This window comes from Meriones unguiculatus, chromosome 7 (assembly GCF_030254825.1).
Source record: "Meriones unguiculatus strain TT.TT164.6M chromosome 7, Bangor_MerUng_6.1, whole genome shotgun sequence".
In the NCBI taxonomy this organism is placed as follows: Eukaryota; Metazoa; Chordata; class Mammalia; order Rodentia; family Muridae; genus Meriones; species Meriones unguiculatus.
In genome coordinates, this window is record NC_083355.1 from 47,884,600 (window position 1) to 47,899,620 (window position 15,021).

The window sequence follows — 15,021 nt, forward strand, 5'->3', positions numbered from 1 at the left end:
TTGCTCAGCATGCTCTGGAAGCAGCAGATTGTAGCTTACCTGTGCTGAGCATATCTTCACTGGATGCTCAGCACAGGCCACTCATGTCCCAGGAACAGAGCCAGCAGTGGGTGCCCTGCGGGAAGGATGGGAGGAGTCTTAGTCACCCAGCTGCCCTTGCAGAAATCCGATGGCTTTGAGTTGGTTGCTATGGCTGTGGTGACAAGTTTCTGTCATGGTCTTGGAGACCATACACTCCAAAACAAGAACTGTCAGAGTTTTAGTGCCCCACTCTGGAAACACCAGAACTTCCCTGTCTATGGTGCTGTGCCTGTGCTGAGGTAGGAGGCTGCTCACCATACAGAGGCCAAGAAGCAGAAAGGCCTCTATTGGTGGAGCTCCTGCCTGTCGTGCCCAGAGCCCTGGGTTCCATCCCCAGCACCACATAATGTACCTGTACGCCTAGCACTTGGGAGATGGAGACAGAAGGATCAGGAGTCCAAGGTCATTCTTGGATACATAGCAAGTTCAAGGTCAGCTTGGACTACATGAGACTGTCTCAAAAACAGAAGCAGAGAGAAGGGGTAGAGTCCCAGAATCTTCCGCAGCTCTTCATCCCTGGCATCCTGACATCCTCCCATAAGGCCCAGCTCCTGAGAGTCCCAGTACCTTGCTGTAGACCTGGTACCTCAGTCCAAGTCCCCTCCCAGTGAAGCAGAGCAGCAGAGGAGAAAGGGGCCAGGAGAGCCAGGGCTTGACTGACAGCCACAGCAGCCTATGTCTGTCTGCAGCACCTGAAGAAAACAGCAAGGGGCTAGGGTGGGGGTAGGGGACTTTGACCACCTGCTGCAGGCAGGTTAATTGGGCAGTCACAGGTCAGGCTGTTTGACCATTTATTATTAGGTGTAGTGTGTGGTTGTTGTTGTTGTTGGGTGATGGGTGTACACTGTGCAGGCAGAAGTCAAGACAAAACTTGGTTGGGTTGTTTCTCTCCTTCAAACATGTGGTTCCTGGGAATGGAACTCACATCATCAAGGTTGGCCACAAAGCACTCTCATGCCCTGAGCTGTCTGTCTCACTGCCTCTGATTGGAGTTTTCTGAAACAGCCGTGTTAATTTATCGCTGCAACACTTTCTTATTTCCTATTTTTGGTGCCCAAGGCAGTGAGCGCTGTACCTCCCATACCGTCTTCCCAGCCCTCAGTGCTTATCTTTCTCCTGCCGCACCGAACTCCTTCCTCAACAAACTGTGCAGCCCAGGGCTGGGCATCTGGCACATACCTGGCACTGCCTGTGTTTACAGTGAAGCTGGGACCAGCAGGATATGCCAAAACCTAAGGAGGCATTTCTCTCCCCAGGGGCAAAAATAGCCAAGTATAAGGAGCCTCTTGCTCTACCGTCTGCCTTCTTCCCAGGGCAGGACAGAGCCTGGCTTCATCTACTAAGCCATGCTCACACATGTGTGGGGATCAGGACCTTAGGCTACAGCTCTGGGTTCCTTTAGGTACACATGGATCCAAAGCTAGAGGCCACTGCAGTGTAGGATCTAAGACACCACCAGGCCCATACCCTGGAAATCGACAGAAGCAAGCAACTCTGGTTAGCTGTGGAGGGGAGCAGAGACAGCATTGGTCCCCCTGTGCTGTCTGTTAATCCTGTGGTCCCACACTTGCTACATGGATGTGCCCAGTACGTGGTGAGAAACTACCAAATGGGCCAGCTAGGTAGCTCAGTCAGTTAAAGCTGACTGCCAGAAAGGCTAGTGATCTGAGTTCAATCCCCGGGGTCCACGTGGTGAATGGAGAACACCAACTCTTGCAGGCTGTCTGGCCTCGCACACCACATAAAGAAATCAGTAAGGGGGTGCTGGCACTCATTCTGTTCCTTCCAGTCCTCCATTCATCCTCTTCCTACAGTGCCTGGCATCAGCCTCTCCTCATAGCTTAGCTTAGCTACCCAGTGCATTCCTACTTTGTACTAAGTGTGGATTCTTTTTTTTTCTTTTTCTTTTCTTTTTTTTTTAATTTTTGAGACAGGGTTTCTCTGTGTAGCCTTGGCTGTCTTGGACTCACTTTGTAGATCAGGCTAGCCTCAAACTCACAGAGATCACCTGCCTCTGCCTCCCTGAGTGCTAGCATTAAAGGCGTGTGCCACAGCACCCTGCTCCCAGTGTGGACTCTTGGCTGAGCATGTCTACCCTGTCCCTGCAGCTTTCCCCATGCCACCAGCCACACCTTGCTGGCCAAGTTCAAGCAGCAGCACGAGGACAATAAGTACTTCCTGGGCACACCAGTTCTGGAGCCCGCCTTCATCATCCAGCACTTCGCAGGCAGAGTGAAATACCAGATCAAGGTAAGCACAGCCTGCACTCACACTCCCCTCTTTGCTATTCCTCAGTTGGGACAGCTTGTCCTGGGGGTGCTTGAACTCATCCCAAACCTCAGTGTCAGTCAAGCCAAGGTTGCAGAGTGTTACTGGAGTCTAACTGGGTACCACCAGTTAGGTATCAGCCCTTTTCCATCATGCTTCTGGGCCATCTATGGGCTCTGAGAGGTGACCAACACTCCCACCTCACCAGGACTTCCGGGAGAAGAACATGGACTACATGCGGCCCGACATCGTGGCACTACTGAGGGGCAGTGACAGCTCCTATGTGCGCCAGCTCATTGGCATGGACCCAGTAGCTGTGTTCCGCTGGGCTGTGCTTCGGGCCGCCATCAGGGCCATGGCTGTTCTGCGGGAGGCTGGGCGCCTGCGTGCGGAGAGAGCTGAGAAGGCAGCAGGTAGGGACTGAAGGACTGCCCTTTTTGGTGCCAACTGTGGGAGCAAGCAGCATGGTTGACAAGCAGTTACGGCTCATCCTAAAGCTGGGCATGGCTGCTTGGGGGCCGGTAAGGAAAGTCATGACTTGGGTCCAGACTGAGAAAATTAATGAGAATCTGTCTCCAGCACTAAAGAGGGTTGAAGTGCAGTTCAGCAAGTAATGTCCCTGCATAGAACTCCCCAGTGATAGGCTGGGGACATGGCTAGGATTGTAGGCAGTGGAGCTCCTGCCTAGAATCTCCCAGTGAGCGGGCGGGGCCCCTGCCTACAATTCCCCAGGGACGGGTTGTAGAGTGTTTGCATAGCACACGAAAGATCTTGGGTTCAATTCCATTTTTCTCAAAAAAAGAATCAAATGCTTATTCCATATAAGTCAACAACCTATGTTTTGTAGGGGACCCTGTCAGACAATGTCCACTCTGTCCCCAGCAGGTATAAGTAGCCCTGGCACTCGAAGTCACACGGAAGAGCTACTGAGAGGAGCCAACACCCCTTCAGAAAAACTGTACCGGTGAGCGAGACTTCAGTTTGTTCTGCCTGTGTCCCTATGGGTGCTATTGTTTCCACTGTTGTAGAACCCTATACTGTCAGCCAGGGTCCTTGCAGCCCTAAGTAAGTGGCTGAATGAACTCAGAGGACCCAGAACAGAAATGCCCTTGCTTGGGGCCTTTCTGCACCCAAAAAGGCAGGTCCTGGGATGACATCTGCTTTGGGTAGGAGCAGACAGGTCAGCACAGAGAATGGGTTTTTAGTCCTCTGGCCTGAGGGAACCTAGAGGCCTTTGCAGCTTCAGAGTGACATGCTGATAAGCGTCCCCCAGCCTGAGGATGGCTTCTCTTGCGAGGCCTGAGTTCTGTTCCCAGGCCTGAAAAGCGCAGGGATAATTCCTCCCTTATCGTAGTCTGCACAGCATAGTACCTTCTGCTACATTTTTTTCAGTCATAGGAGAGGCATTTTGTGAGCCTGGGCAGTGACCCAAGTCCTCCCTTTGGCTCCAGGAGGATATAAAAGTGGCTGGGTTGGCAGAGCTCGCAGCCGATTTGGAGACTGAAGAGGAAGAATTAAAAGAGCAAATCTGGCCTGGGCTGCAGAGTGAGGCTGTGCTGGCCATAAAGGTTGGAGGTGTGCGTCTATGTTGTGGCCTTGCACTAGTGAGCCTCTGGGGTCAGTTTCCTGCACATCACTTGACATGTGACAGGTTAGCCATGCTCATCAGCTGCCAGAGGAAGTTCAAAGTGAGGAAAGCCATGTCTCAGTGGCTGCAGAGCCAGGCAGGCCCCTTGGACATGGAAACTGTCAAGATGGATATGATTGTACACACCTGTCGTCCTAGCTGAGCGATTGTGATTGAGTCCATCTGGGCTGCTGAGTAGGGAGGGCCCTAAGCCAAATCAGGAGCTAATTGTCCACAGGGGCCAAGTGAGAAGATGCCTCTGCTCTGCACACGGCTGTCCCCCAATGAATGGCCCATGCCTAGCCAAGCCGAGCCATGTCAGTGCTTTGTGTCTGCTGGCTTCACTGAGCTTCTCCCTTGCAGCTGCGCAGGGCTAGATTTCTCCTTTGAGCGCTCTGAGGAGTTGGATGTTAACGCTTTTGAAGACATCATGGCTTTCTATGAGAGCAGGAAGTAAGTAGCAGGCAGACCTTCGCACCTAAGACCAGGGAGGCACAGGCCAGCCATTTGAGAGCTCAGAGCAGTGTCCTTCCTGGGGACACACTGCCACATTTGGCCAGGTCAAGGCATATACGGGGTGGGTAGAAGCCACTGCTCTGAGTGCTCTGGACAGGAATGCTGCATAGAAAGTAAAGGGACCATTAACCCTGTGTCACCCGTGTCATTTTTACTCTTGTGCCTCCCTGGAGGGCGAGGGAGCGGAGGTAAGTATGGCATCTATCCAGGCACGAGGCATGGTGCATGTATCACAGTATGGGGCTGCACACAGGGCTCCTTCAGGCCAACTTTCAGAGCCTAAACATGCGTTTAGAGTAACTGGAGTGAGACTGGTAAGATTGTCCAATGTACCCACCAGGCCTGCCCACCTCAGGTTGAATCCTGGAATCCACATGGAGGACAGAACCAACCCCTGCAAGTTGTCCTCTGACCTTTACACACTTGTCCTCAGACACACATACATGCATTCGCACACAAACACAGTTATACGCACCCTCAGACACATGTAAGTTCATCTGCACACAAACACACATGCACCCTCAGACTCACATATCTATGCATCCGCACATACACACGTGCACCCTTAGACACATACACACATACTTGTATCCACACAAACACCTAAATACTCAATAACAAATGAGCACCAGGACCCACCTTAGTGTCAGAGCAGCTGACGTGGCTCTGTGTTCTTGCAGAGACCCAGCTGCCAGCGCTCCTTGGGCCAGCTCAGCCACTTGTAATTCCAGTGCCAAGAATTCTGACATCCTCTTCTGGCCTTCATGGTCACTGTACTCATAGCACAACCCCCCCCCCACACCTACATGCTTGGGCACATAGTTAAAATAAAGGTTTTAGAGGTTGACCCTCTTAAGGTGGGGCCTTAGCCTCAGCCGTGTGGTAGATTGCTCTTGAAGTGGGCTCACCTGTGTACCAAAGGATGGTGGGCAGTTCCCTGGCTGCCATTTGCCCAGTGCCAGAAGTACCAAACCCTAGGAAGAACAATCAGATGTCCCCAATGTCTGGACATGGGCTAGGAGGAGGCAGCGTGACCACCATCTGAGAAGTATCAGACAGCAGACAATGAGGGGTTTATGGGCACTGGGGCGGGTCAGGTGTGGGCCATGCACTGCAGACACACCTGATTTATACAAATCACACAGGCGTGTACGTACAAGAGCCCACCTGGCTGAACGGCTCAGGTGGAAAGTCATTTGCTGCTACTCCTGATGTTTTTGAGTTTGCTCTCCACATTCCCACGTAGTAGAAGGAAAGCTGCTGCTCAGAGCTGTTGTCTGACCTCCATAGGCTTTGGCATGTCTCCCAAGATGGAAATAAAAGCCACTTAAAAATAGAAGACTCCAGCCCTCACTCAGGAGATGGCCCTGCAGTTGACAGTGTTCGTTGCTGGACCAGAGTCCAGATCACAATGCCCATGTGAGCTCTTCACAAATATTGTCACTTCAGGTCTAAGGCACCCAGAACTCCCACTGGCCTCTAGAGCATCTGCACACACTCTCACTCATATACATACACGTGTACACACACACAGATAAATAAAATTATTCAGAAACAAAGCTGGGCAGGCAGGTACCAATTCTAAGGGTTCAAGGCAAGCCTTTTACAAGACTATGAGCTCAGGAACAGTAGCTGTTCCTGGCCCACTCAGGAAGGACATGGTGGTCGCCCAACCCATGCGCCCCTTCCTCAAATGCATGTTTTGTCTCCTGTGGCCTGGGGACACCCTGATGGGCATTGGGAGCCCCAGGTGGTGGGCCACGCCTAACTGTTCTCTCTGTCACCGGGTCCCCTTCTGGCCCCCAGCGATTTGCATAACCAAATCATCAAGAGCCTCAAAGGACTGCCATGGCAGGGCGAGGACCCGCGGAGGCTTCTCCAGTCCCTCAGTCGACTCCAGAAGCCCCGCACCTTCTTCCTGTGAGTTGCCCAGCTCCTCCAAGTGCAGCAGCCACCGTGCCACCCATCCCCCAGCTGTCACCAGCCTAGCTGGCTGCTCCTCCCCCACATGATTGGCCACTAACACTCCTTCACCCCATCCCCAGCTCTGCCTCACAGCTGAGCTCTGTGCCAGCCATTGCTGACAGGTCCTAATGTCCTCCCTGAGCTGAGCAGTGCCCCTCGGTGAGGCTATCTGTGCTGTGGTCCTAGCCAGGTCCTCTCCATCCTGGCAGCGGGTGAATTGCAAGTTTCAGCTGCCTGGCTTGCCTGCTGGGACCTTGCTGTGAAGCCCGTGGAAGCAAGGAACATATAAAGCCAAGGACTAGTTCATAGGCCTGGACCCCACCACACCCCTGCCCACAATTCACTGAACCCTTGGGGTTCAGCATTTCTCTGAAAAATGGGATGATAATGCCTTACTTTTTGGGACTTCTCCCCAGCCCCACCCTGAGTCTCACCATGTTGTCCAAGCTGGCCTCCAACCTCTGGGCTCAAGGGTCCTCCTCCAGGTGAAGAGGTGTCTCAGCACTTGAGAAGGCTTGCTGCTCTTGCACTGGACACACTGCAGTCCTAGCGTCCGTGCTGAGGAACTCACACTCTGCTTGAGGATGCCCTCTTCTAGCCTCCATGGGCACTGCACACATGTGCATACACATTTATACACTTAAAAATAGTCTTCAAAGAATCCTCCTGCCTCAGCTCTGGGAGCAGCTAGGGCTCTAGGCATGTGCCACCGTAGCCAAAGTGACTTGCATGTGTTTCTCTATTGCTTTCTTTCAACCGAAATTGAGATGCAATTGAGGGCTGGAGTGTGGTTCACCACATGGGTTTAGCATTCATGGCCTTGAGGCGTGGAAGCACACCGAAGCTTGTGGCCACGTGTATGTTGATCAGGGTTATTGTGTGCTGTAGTTTTTCATGTCACACCCAGGCACTGTGGCACTTGCCCAAGCATACACCCAGCATGAAAGAGGCGAAGGCAGGAGGATTGTGAGTTTGCAATCTCAATTGGCGGAGGGGGGTGCAGGAGAAATGTTACATGCCTGTCATCCCAGCACTGGGATAGTGGAGGGAGGAGGATCAAGAGTTCAGGGTTATCCTCAGCTGCATAACACATACAGGCCAGCCTGGGCTACATGAGACCCTCTGTCTAAAAACAATCCCACTGTGAGACCACTAGCAAGGACCATGGATCTACCTTCCAGTTTTCCTTTCCACTGTCAGAAATCGCAGAGCTGGGGCATGGCTCATATGCAGGGCACCTTCTCAGTATGCAGAAGGTCCTGGGCTACATCAAGCAGAGCAAACTAGTAATGAGTGCTGTGAGGAAAGCCTAGTGAGGCACCACCCAGGCCTTGCTGTTCTTTGCATGGCTAGCCTCTGCCCCACTAGTGGAGAGTAGGGTCAGTGCGTCAGGGCACCGTAGGGCTCCGGTGCTATGTCCACGGCTGCTGGTTCACTTCATCACCGCTGCTTATAGCCCCTGGAGCCAGCACATTCTGCACCCTCAGATGTGGCAGATTCTGAGGTGTGGAAGGCAGGAGCCTGCGGGTGTCTGGGGGGTTGGTGGCGACCTTGCTGCACTTGTCCTCTGTCTTTCTGGATCTAACTTGCAAGGCGTGGCTTGATGAACTAACACAACCCCCAGCCCTGTGTCCCTCGCATTCATTCACACCGTTTTTAATATTTTGACAGGAAGAGTAAAGGTATCAAACAAAAGCAGATCATTCCCAAGGTAAACCCGCATGCGCAGATGATGCCATCACAGTGGCTTGAGAGCACCTTTCTCAAGTTATTCTGAGACAGGGAGGTGGGAGAGAGATTCTGGGACCTCTTTTGTTCCTTCTTCTCACTCCTCCAACTAACTCTCCCTCTAATACGAAGCTGTACTAGGGGTGTAACTCAGGGTGGAGCCCCTGCCTAGAATCCCCCAGTGAGGGGTCGGGCATGGCTCAGGGTTGGAGCCCTGGCCTGAAATCCTAAGTGAGGAACTGAGGTGGAACCCCTGCCTAGCCTTTATGAGCCCCTGTGTTCCCATTACTGACATCAGACTCCTTCCCCGCTGTGACCTTGCACTTTATCTTGGGGTTTCTTCAGGGTTGGACCACAGTGGGATTCCTTGCCTAAGAGGAGCTGAGACCCTCAGGAAGCTATAAAGCAAGGAGAGGAGGAGCCAGGCTCCATGCACTCCATGTATCTCAAACCTGCTATTCTAGTGATACAGCTAAACCCCTGCGGTCCTCCCCGCCCCAGAGCCGGTGCTTCCCACAAGCCACTGGCTAGTCCTCAGAAGCAGCTGAAATTCTTGACTTTTCTTAAGCATTCTGAAACATTTGCATACATATAGTGAGATGTTGGGATAGCAAGCAATTTATGTATGGAGTGTGTTTCCTTTTCACCATAAACTCATAATCTGAAAGTAATCTGATACAATATCACTAATAATCATGTGTGCATGTGAGTTAAAAGTTCCATGCCCATGCCGGACAGTGGTGGCTCACGCCTGTAATCCCAGAACTTGGGAGGCAGAGGCAGGTGGATCTCTGTGAGTTCAAGGCTAGCCTGGTCCTACCGAGTGAGTTCCAGTACAGCCACGGCTACAGAGAGAAACACTTTCTTGGGGGAAAAAATTCCATACCCAAAACACTGTCATATAGGATCTCACAAGATGTCTCAGAGATTAAAGTGTTTGCTGCCAAGCCTATCTGACCGAGTTCGATCCCCAGAACCCACAGATGGAAGGAGGGAACCAGTTCTTGCAAGCTCTCCCCTGATTTCTCCACACATACAATAAAGTTTTTGAAGATTGGCTATGTATCATGATGCATGCCTGTATTCCTCTAGGGAGCTATAAGGCAGGGGACTTGTTAGTTGCAGGCCAGGCTACAGAGCAAAACTGTCCCATAAATGAAACGTAAAATCCAAGCATGGTGAGATGGGTTTGTCCTCACAGCAGTTGGGAGCTGGAGATAGCTGAGGAGGTTGAGGTCACCCTGGCCTACATGAGCCTTGAAAGCATGTTGGTTTATGCCCTGGGAGCTGCATAGCTTCTGGTATCATATATGCTGCCTCCTGTTTGTCACCAGCTCTGGCTGCCATGTGAAGTCTCATGCCACTCCTGCCATAGGCAGGAAAGACTTGAGCCCTGGCCTCTGTCCTGAGGGTGAGGGATGTGGAGGGGAAGGTGTGGCAGGTAGCCTGTACCTGGGCCATGCTCCTCCTGGGAGCCAGCATCCCCTGTGGGCTGTGGAGAGCAGGCCCAACCCTGTGTGTCTGTCCTAGAACCTGCTGGATTCCAAGTCCCTGAGGTTCATCATCAGCATGACACTACACGACCGGACCACCAAGTCTCTGCTGCACCTGCACAAGAAGAAGAAGCCACCCAGCATCAGTGCACAGTTCCAGGTAGGTATAGCTGCCTCTGTGGTATCCAAGTGGATGCTATCCCACGCCTCAAAATGTGCTCACAGGGCTCTGGCATTACTTAGGAGCCCTAAATACAAAATTATTACTGTTTGAAAACCACCAAGCTGAAAAAGTTAGCTGTGTGGTTAGCTTGAAAAAGTTAGCAAGTCAGTCACCATGGCTCTTGAGCCATATTCTGAGATCATAATTCTCTTTTCTTTCCCTGGCTTCCAGGAAGCTCAGAGACATTTTTGTTGTTGTTTGTTTGTTAAGACAGAGTCTCATGTCCTCCAGCTTGCCCTCAGATAGTCACTAATGCTCCTACCTTACTCACCCAAGTGTGAGCATAATCTGGCACCGGGGGTAGAACCCAGAGCCTCTCTCACAGATCTGTGGGGCTGAGGGTGGAGCTCAGGGTAAAGTGTGCAAGGACTGGGCTCACCCCCCAGCCCTGCAGAAACAGAAAGGGACAGGAGGGAGACAGTAGCCACCTCCACACTCCCCGCCAAGGCTGACACACTGAGGTCTCAACTCTACTGCTCCTATTAAAATGGCAGCTGTGTGGTCTTCAGCCATGGGGACCCCCACAGCTGGGGCAGCAGAGCCTTTGGTTGGCTCCATGCAGCAGTGGTGTGCTGGTCCTCCCAATTGTGCCTCACACCTGGTCAGCAATTCCACATGCATTCCCTCCTCCAGACATCTCTTAACAAACTGTTGGAGGCGCTGGGCAAGGCTGAGCCCTTCTTCATCCGCTGCATCCGCTCCAATGCCGAGAAGGTAAGTGAGGGACAGTATGTGCAGGACCCTGTAGACCCCAAAGACTAGTGAGGCACAGGCTTCAGCCCTAGTCTGGGGGCTAAAAGAAGCACAGGCAGATACTGGGGTTAACACTCAATGGGGAGAGCCTTTATCTTGCAAGAAGCCCCTGGGTTTAACCATGGCACCATGAAGGGTACACACCTGCCATAGCGCTGAGGGTCCAAAGTTGAAGGTCATCCTTGGTTACATAGAGTATAGGGTAGACTAGGCTACACGATATCGTGCCTCAGGGGAAAAAAAAAAGGTTGGGGCAGAAAAAGCTTTACCCTCCAGGGATAGCCAGCTTCTGAGCTAGGGTATGGGGGAGACGGACAGCCCCAATGTTGTCCCACAGAGCCCTGAGCACTTCCTTTGCAGAAGGAACTTTGTTTTGATGACGAGCTGGTTCTGCAGCAGCTGCGCTATACGGGCATGCTGGAGACCGTGCGCATCCGGCGCTCCGGCTACAGCGCCAAGTACACCTTCCAGGTAGGCCGCCCACCTGCCCCCTCTGCCCTGCCGAGCAGGCCTCCTCAGGAAGCCTGGCTTCCACAGCCAAGCCTGGAAAGATTTGTGAGCCGACACCAGTCCTGAAGCAGGTGCCTTGGCTGAACATCTTCTAGCCTGATGTGTGGGTTTACTTGTTCACATTAATTTTTTTATATGTGTGTGCACACATACATGTGTCACAGCACATTTGTGTAGATCAGAGGACAACTTGCAGGGTTCGGCCCTGTCCTCCCACCACAAGGGTCTTGGATCTTGAGGTCAGGTTGTTAGCCTTGGCCACCCTCACTTTATCTACTGAGCCCTACCATGTCTGCCCCACTGACAGCAGCTGTAACAACGTTGTCATGTTCCATGGTGGCCAAGATCAGGCAGGACCCTCCCTGGGACTCCATTTACGTAAAACACATATGTTAGCTAGATGTGACAGCTCCTATCTTTCATCTCAGCTTTCAAGAAAGGCAGGAAGGAGCCTCACTCTGAGTTCCAGGCTAGCCTGAGATACGGAATGAGACTATCAAGGCAAAACAAAAAGATGCAGTGGCGTGGGCCAGTGGATGAGTGGGGTGTGTGCGCATGTATATGCATGTGTGAGTGTCTGCGTGTACACACGTGCACGTGCGCATGTGCATGTGTATCTAAGCTGAAATCATACACACAGTGTCACCTCCACCATTATAGTGGGTAAGTGCTGAACCCTCAAAGCCCTGGCTCCTCTGCAAGTCCATCCTCAGAAAGCCGAGACGGGATCCCTGAGCAAGCCAGCTATGGAGGATCTGTGAGCTCTGGATTTGACTGAGTGGCCCTGCCTCAAAGAATAAAGCAGAAAAGCCAAGGACAGCGGTTCCCTACGGCAGCCTTGAGTCTGCAGACTCACATGGCTACATACCCACATGCAGAGCCATGATACACACACAAAAAGAGAAGAACGTGAGGAACCTCTCTGCTGTGTGTCTCCACTGGCTTGAGAGCATTTAGAGCTCTGTCATAGTCACACTCCTCCTACTGCTGTGATAAATGCCATGACTAAGCATACTCAAAAGCCTGTTGAGCTGGGCTTAGGGCCAGAGCAACAGTAGTCTGAGGGGTAGAAAGAAGGTATGTATTCAGGAATATAGCACACTTGAGGGCTCCTGAGCCCACTCCCATGACACACCCCTACAACAAGGCCACGCCTCCTACTCTGTGAGTCCAAGTGTTGAAACATAGGAACCTGTGGGGCCATTCTCACTCAGACCACACATGCTACTCTTTCACATCTTGTACCCCACTGTTACACACAAGTCTGCTGTGGTCACTTTGCACAACTTCCAGTGAATAACAGCCACAGAAAAACAACTTTTGAGAGCTGAACAGATGGTTCAGCAGTGAAGAGTGCAGATTGGGCTAGCAGAGAACCTGATTTGGGTCCACACACACATATGGTAGCTCACAGCTGCCTGTAACATCAGTTCCGGGGGATCTGACACCCTCTCCCGACCTCCATGAGCACTGTACTCACATACATGTGTATGCTTGGCACATATATACATGTAATTAAAAATCCTCAACAGAAAGAAAACCAAGTTTGAGCTTCATGGGGTAGGGCTGAGCATACCTGGGGCCCAGTCTACCCCAGCTGTGCCAACCGCACGTGGTCTCTTAGCAGCACACACAAGAGAGAGACCTGGTTGGCCTTGCGCGTGAAGTAGCTGCAGTTGCTGAGGTGCTTACACTGTCCTTCCTACCACATGGCAGGACTTCACGGAGCAGTTTCAGGTGCTGCTGCCCAAGGATGTCCAGCCCTGCAGGGAAGCCATCGCTGCCCTGCTGGGGAAGCTGCAGGTGGATGGCCGGAACTACCAGATCGGGAGGACGAAGGTGAGCACTGCCACTCCAGACCCATTCCACCATGCAAGACCCCATGCTTCCCACGGATTCCTGTTCTGCAGTGCAGCTCATTTTCTGACACCGGACTGAGGACCAAGGCTGGTACTGAGCACAGAGGTTTTGTCACCCCTTGTCTGGGAGCTGGAGAACAGGACACCACTTCCTCTCTGGTTTCAGTTAACATCAAAAGATGGGGACAAGTGGGAAGGATCACATGACAAGACAGGGCACAGGGAGAAGGCTAGGGGCCAGACCAGCTCTTCCAGACCTACTCAATCTTTAGAGCACTGGCAAGTCCCATGAGCACCACATTTAATCACTTTCACTGAGGTACCAGTGGAGATGACATCTTCTTCCACTGGGTTCCACCTCTTGAAGGTCCCTTGGCTCAGTGTCACCACATTGACCCAAGCTTCCAGAACAAGAATGTTGAGAGCTGAGCCACACCCAGACCACAGATTGGCATGAGTCCAGCTCCTTCCAAATACCGTCTCCAGCCTCAGAGAGTGTTGCTGGCTGTATCTTCTACCAGCAACTGTATCTGACAGCTGCATTCAGGTCCCTGACAGTCCCAGTTCCACTCTTTGGCCCAAGAGAACTGAGATGTTCTCAGAAACACTTGCAGCCCATGTTCTCACTAGTCACAACCATCAGAAAGTGAACACAGCCCAAATGCCCATCAGAGTGGGCAAGCAGAATGTGCCCTATTCGCAGAAAGGAACAAAACTCTGACATACTACAGCATGAACTAGGACATATTGAGAGATAGAAGCCATGCAGAGAAGGTCGTTTGTTGTGTGATCCCTTTGACATGAAATGTCAGGACTAGCACATGCCTGTCACCCCAGCACTTGAACAGTTAAGACTGTGTTCTTGGCTAGCCTGGGTTATATAGCAAGGCTTGTCTCAAAATAACAAAAAGAAAGAGGGCTGTGGAGATGCCTCAGTAAGTGCTTATAGGCACTCATGCAAGAATGAGGGCCTGAGTTTGGAATCTCCAGCTCCCACTTAAAAAAATGGGTGGGGTGGCACATGTTTTGTAATCCTAGTGGAGCCAAGGCAAGAGCCAAATCAGTGGCCCCCAGGTTCAGTGAGAGGTCTTGTCTCAAAACAAAAGGTGTGGAAGCCGCCTGGTGTTAGCTTCTGGCCTGTGAGTACACGGTGGTGAATTCTACTTCCAGATATTAAACAATTCCTCTCTGTGCTAGTGAACAGTCAGGAAGATCAGGCTACATGGTGAGTTTGTGGCCAGCCTGGGCTACACGAGAACGTATTTGGCAAAAGCAACATATTCCCAAGCCACTGAAACTACAGCTATAGCTCCTGACTTGGGGGGCTGCATGGTTCCTCCTGCTTGGGCTCTGCAGGCATGCCACCATAGTCCCTGTCCCTGCCCACAGGTCTTCCTGAAGGAGACAGAGCGGCAGGCCCTGCAGGAGAGGCTGCATGGTGAGGTCCTTCGCAGGATCCTGCTGCTGCAGAGCTGGTTCCGTATGGTGCTGGAACGCAGACACTTTTTGCAGATGAAGAACGCTGCCCTAGCCATCCAGGCCTGCTGGCGGTCCTACTGTGTACGCCGGGCGCTGGAGAGGATGCAGGCTGCTGTGTACCTGCAGGCCACCTGGAGGGGCTACGTGCAGCGGCAGGCCTACCACCGCCAGAGGCATAGCATCATCCGCCTGCAGAGCCTGTGCCGTGGCCACCTGCAGCGCCGGAGGTGAGGGGAACAGGGCTTTCTACCCTGGAGCATTCTAGAAGCCTAGAGGTTCACTCACTGAAGAGCTGACCTAGATCACTAGCACCCAGCCAGTAGAACTTTGTACCTCAGTCAGGGTGGTGGGAAGTAGGGAAGACCTGGCCACAAATAAGTATTTGCAGGCACAAGAGGGAGAAGGCTGCTTCCTCCACCTGCCACCCAGAACAGGTGTATCAGGCCTGGTGGAGAGGCAGCTGCAACCAACTCAAAATACCTCTCCTGTCCTGTGCACCCACGCCAAGCATCCAGCCCT

At 52.3% G+C, this 15,021-nt stretch overlaps 1 protein-coding gene across 19 annotated transcripts in view; it reads left to right on the forward strand.

Moving 5' to 3' along the window:
- Nucleotides 1-15,021, forward strand: part of Myo9b (myosin IXB) — an 89,323-nt gene that overhangs the window by 58,213 nt on the left and 16,089 nt on the right. For 5 of the 19 annotated variants that reach the window (XM_060387385.1, XM_060387388.1, XM_060387387.1 and 2 more), the window contains exons 12-22: nucleotides 2,190-2,331; nucleotides 2,558-2,762; nucleotides 3,232-3,313; nucleotides 4,340-4,429; nucleotides 6,299-6,412; nucleotides 8,129-8,168; nucleotides 9,716-9,838; nucleotides 10,535-10,615; nucleotides 11,015-11,125; nucleotides 12,881-13,003; nucleotides 14,413-14,729. In XM_060387385.1, the coding sequence (XP_060243368.1) occupies nucleotides 2,190-2,331; nucleotides 2,558-2,762; nucleotides 3,232-3,313; nucleotides 4,340-4,429; nucleotides 6,299-6,412; nucleotides 8,129-8,168; nucleotides 9,716-9,838; nucleotides 10,535-10,615; nucleotides 11,015-11,125; nucleotides 12,881-13,003; nucleotides 14,413-14,729 (1,428 nt within the window). Of the gene's footprint in view, nucleotides 1-2,189; nucleotides 2,332-2,557; nucleotides 2,763-3,231; nucleotides 3,314-4,339; nucleotides 4,430-4,665; nucleotides 4,681-6,298; nucleotides 6,413-8,128; nucleotides 8,169-9,715; nucleotides 9,839-10,534; nucleotides 10,616-11,014; nucleotides 11,126-12,880; nucleotides 13,004-14,412; nucleotides 14,730-15,021 lie in introns of all 19 variants that reach the window. The other 14 variants (XM_060387392.1, XM_060387397.1, XM_060387394.1 and 11 more) reach the window with 9 other exon arrangements.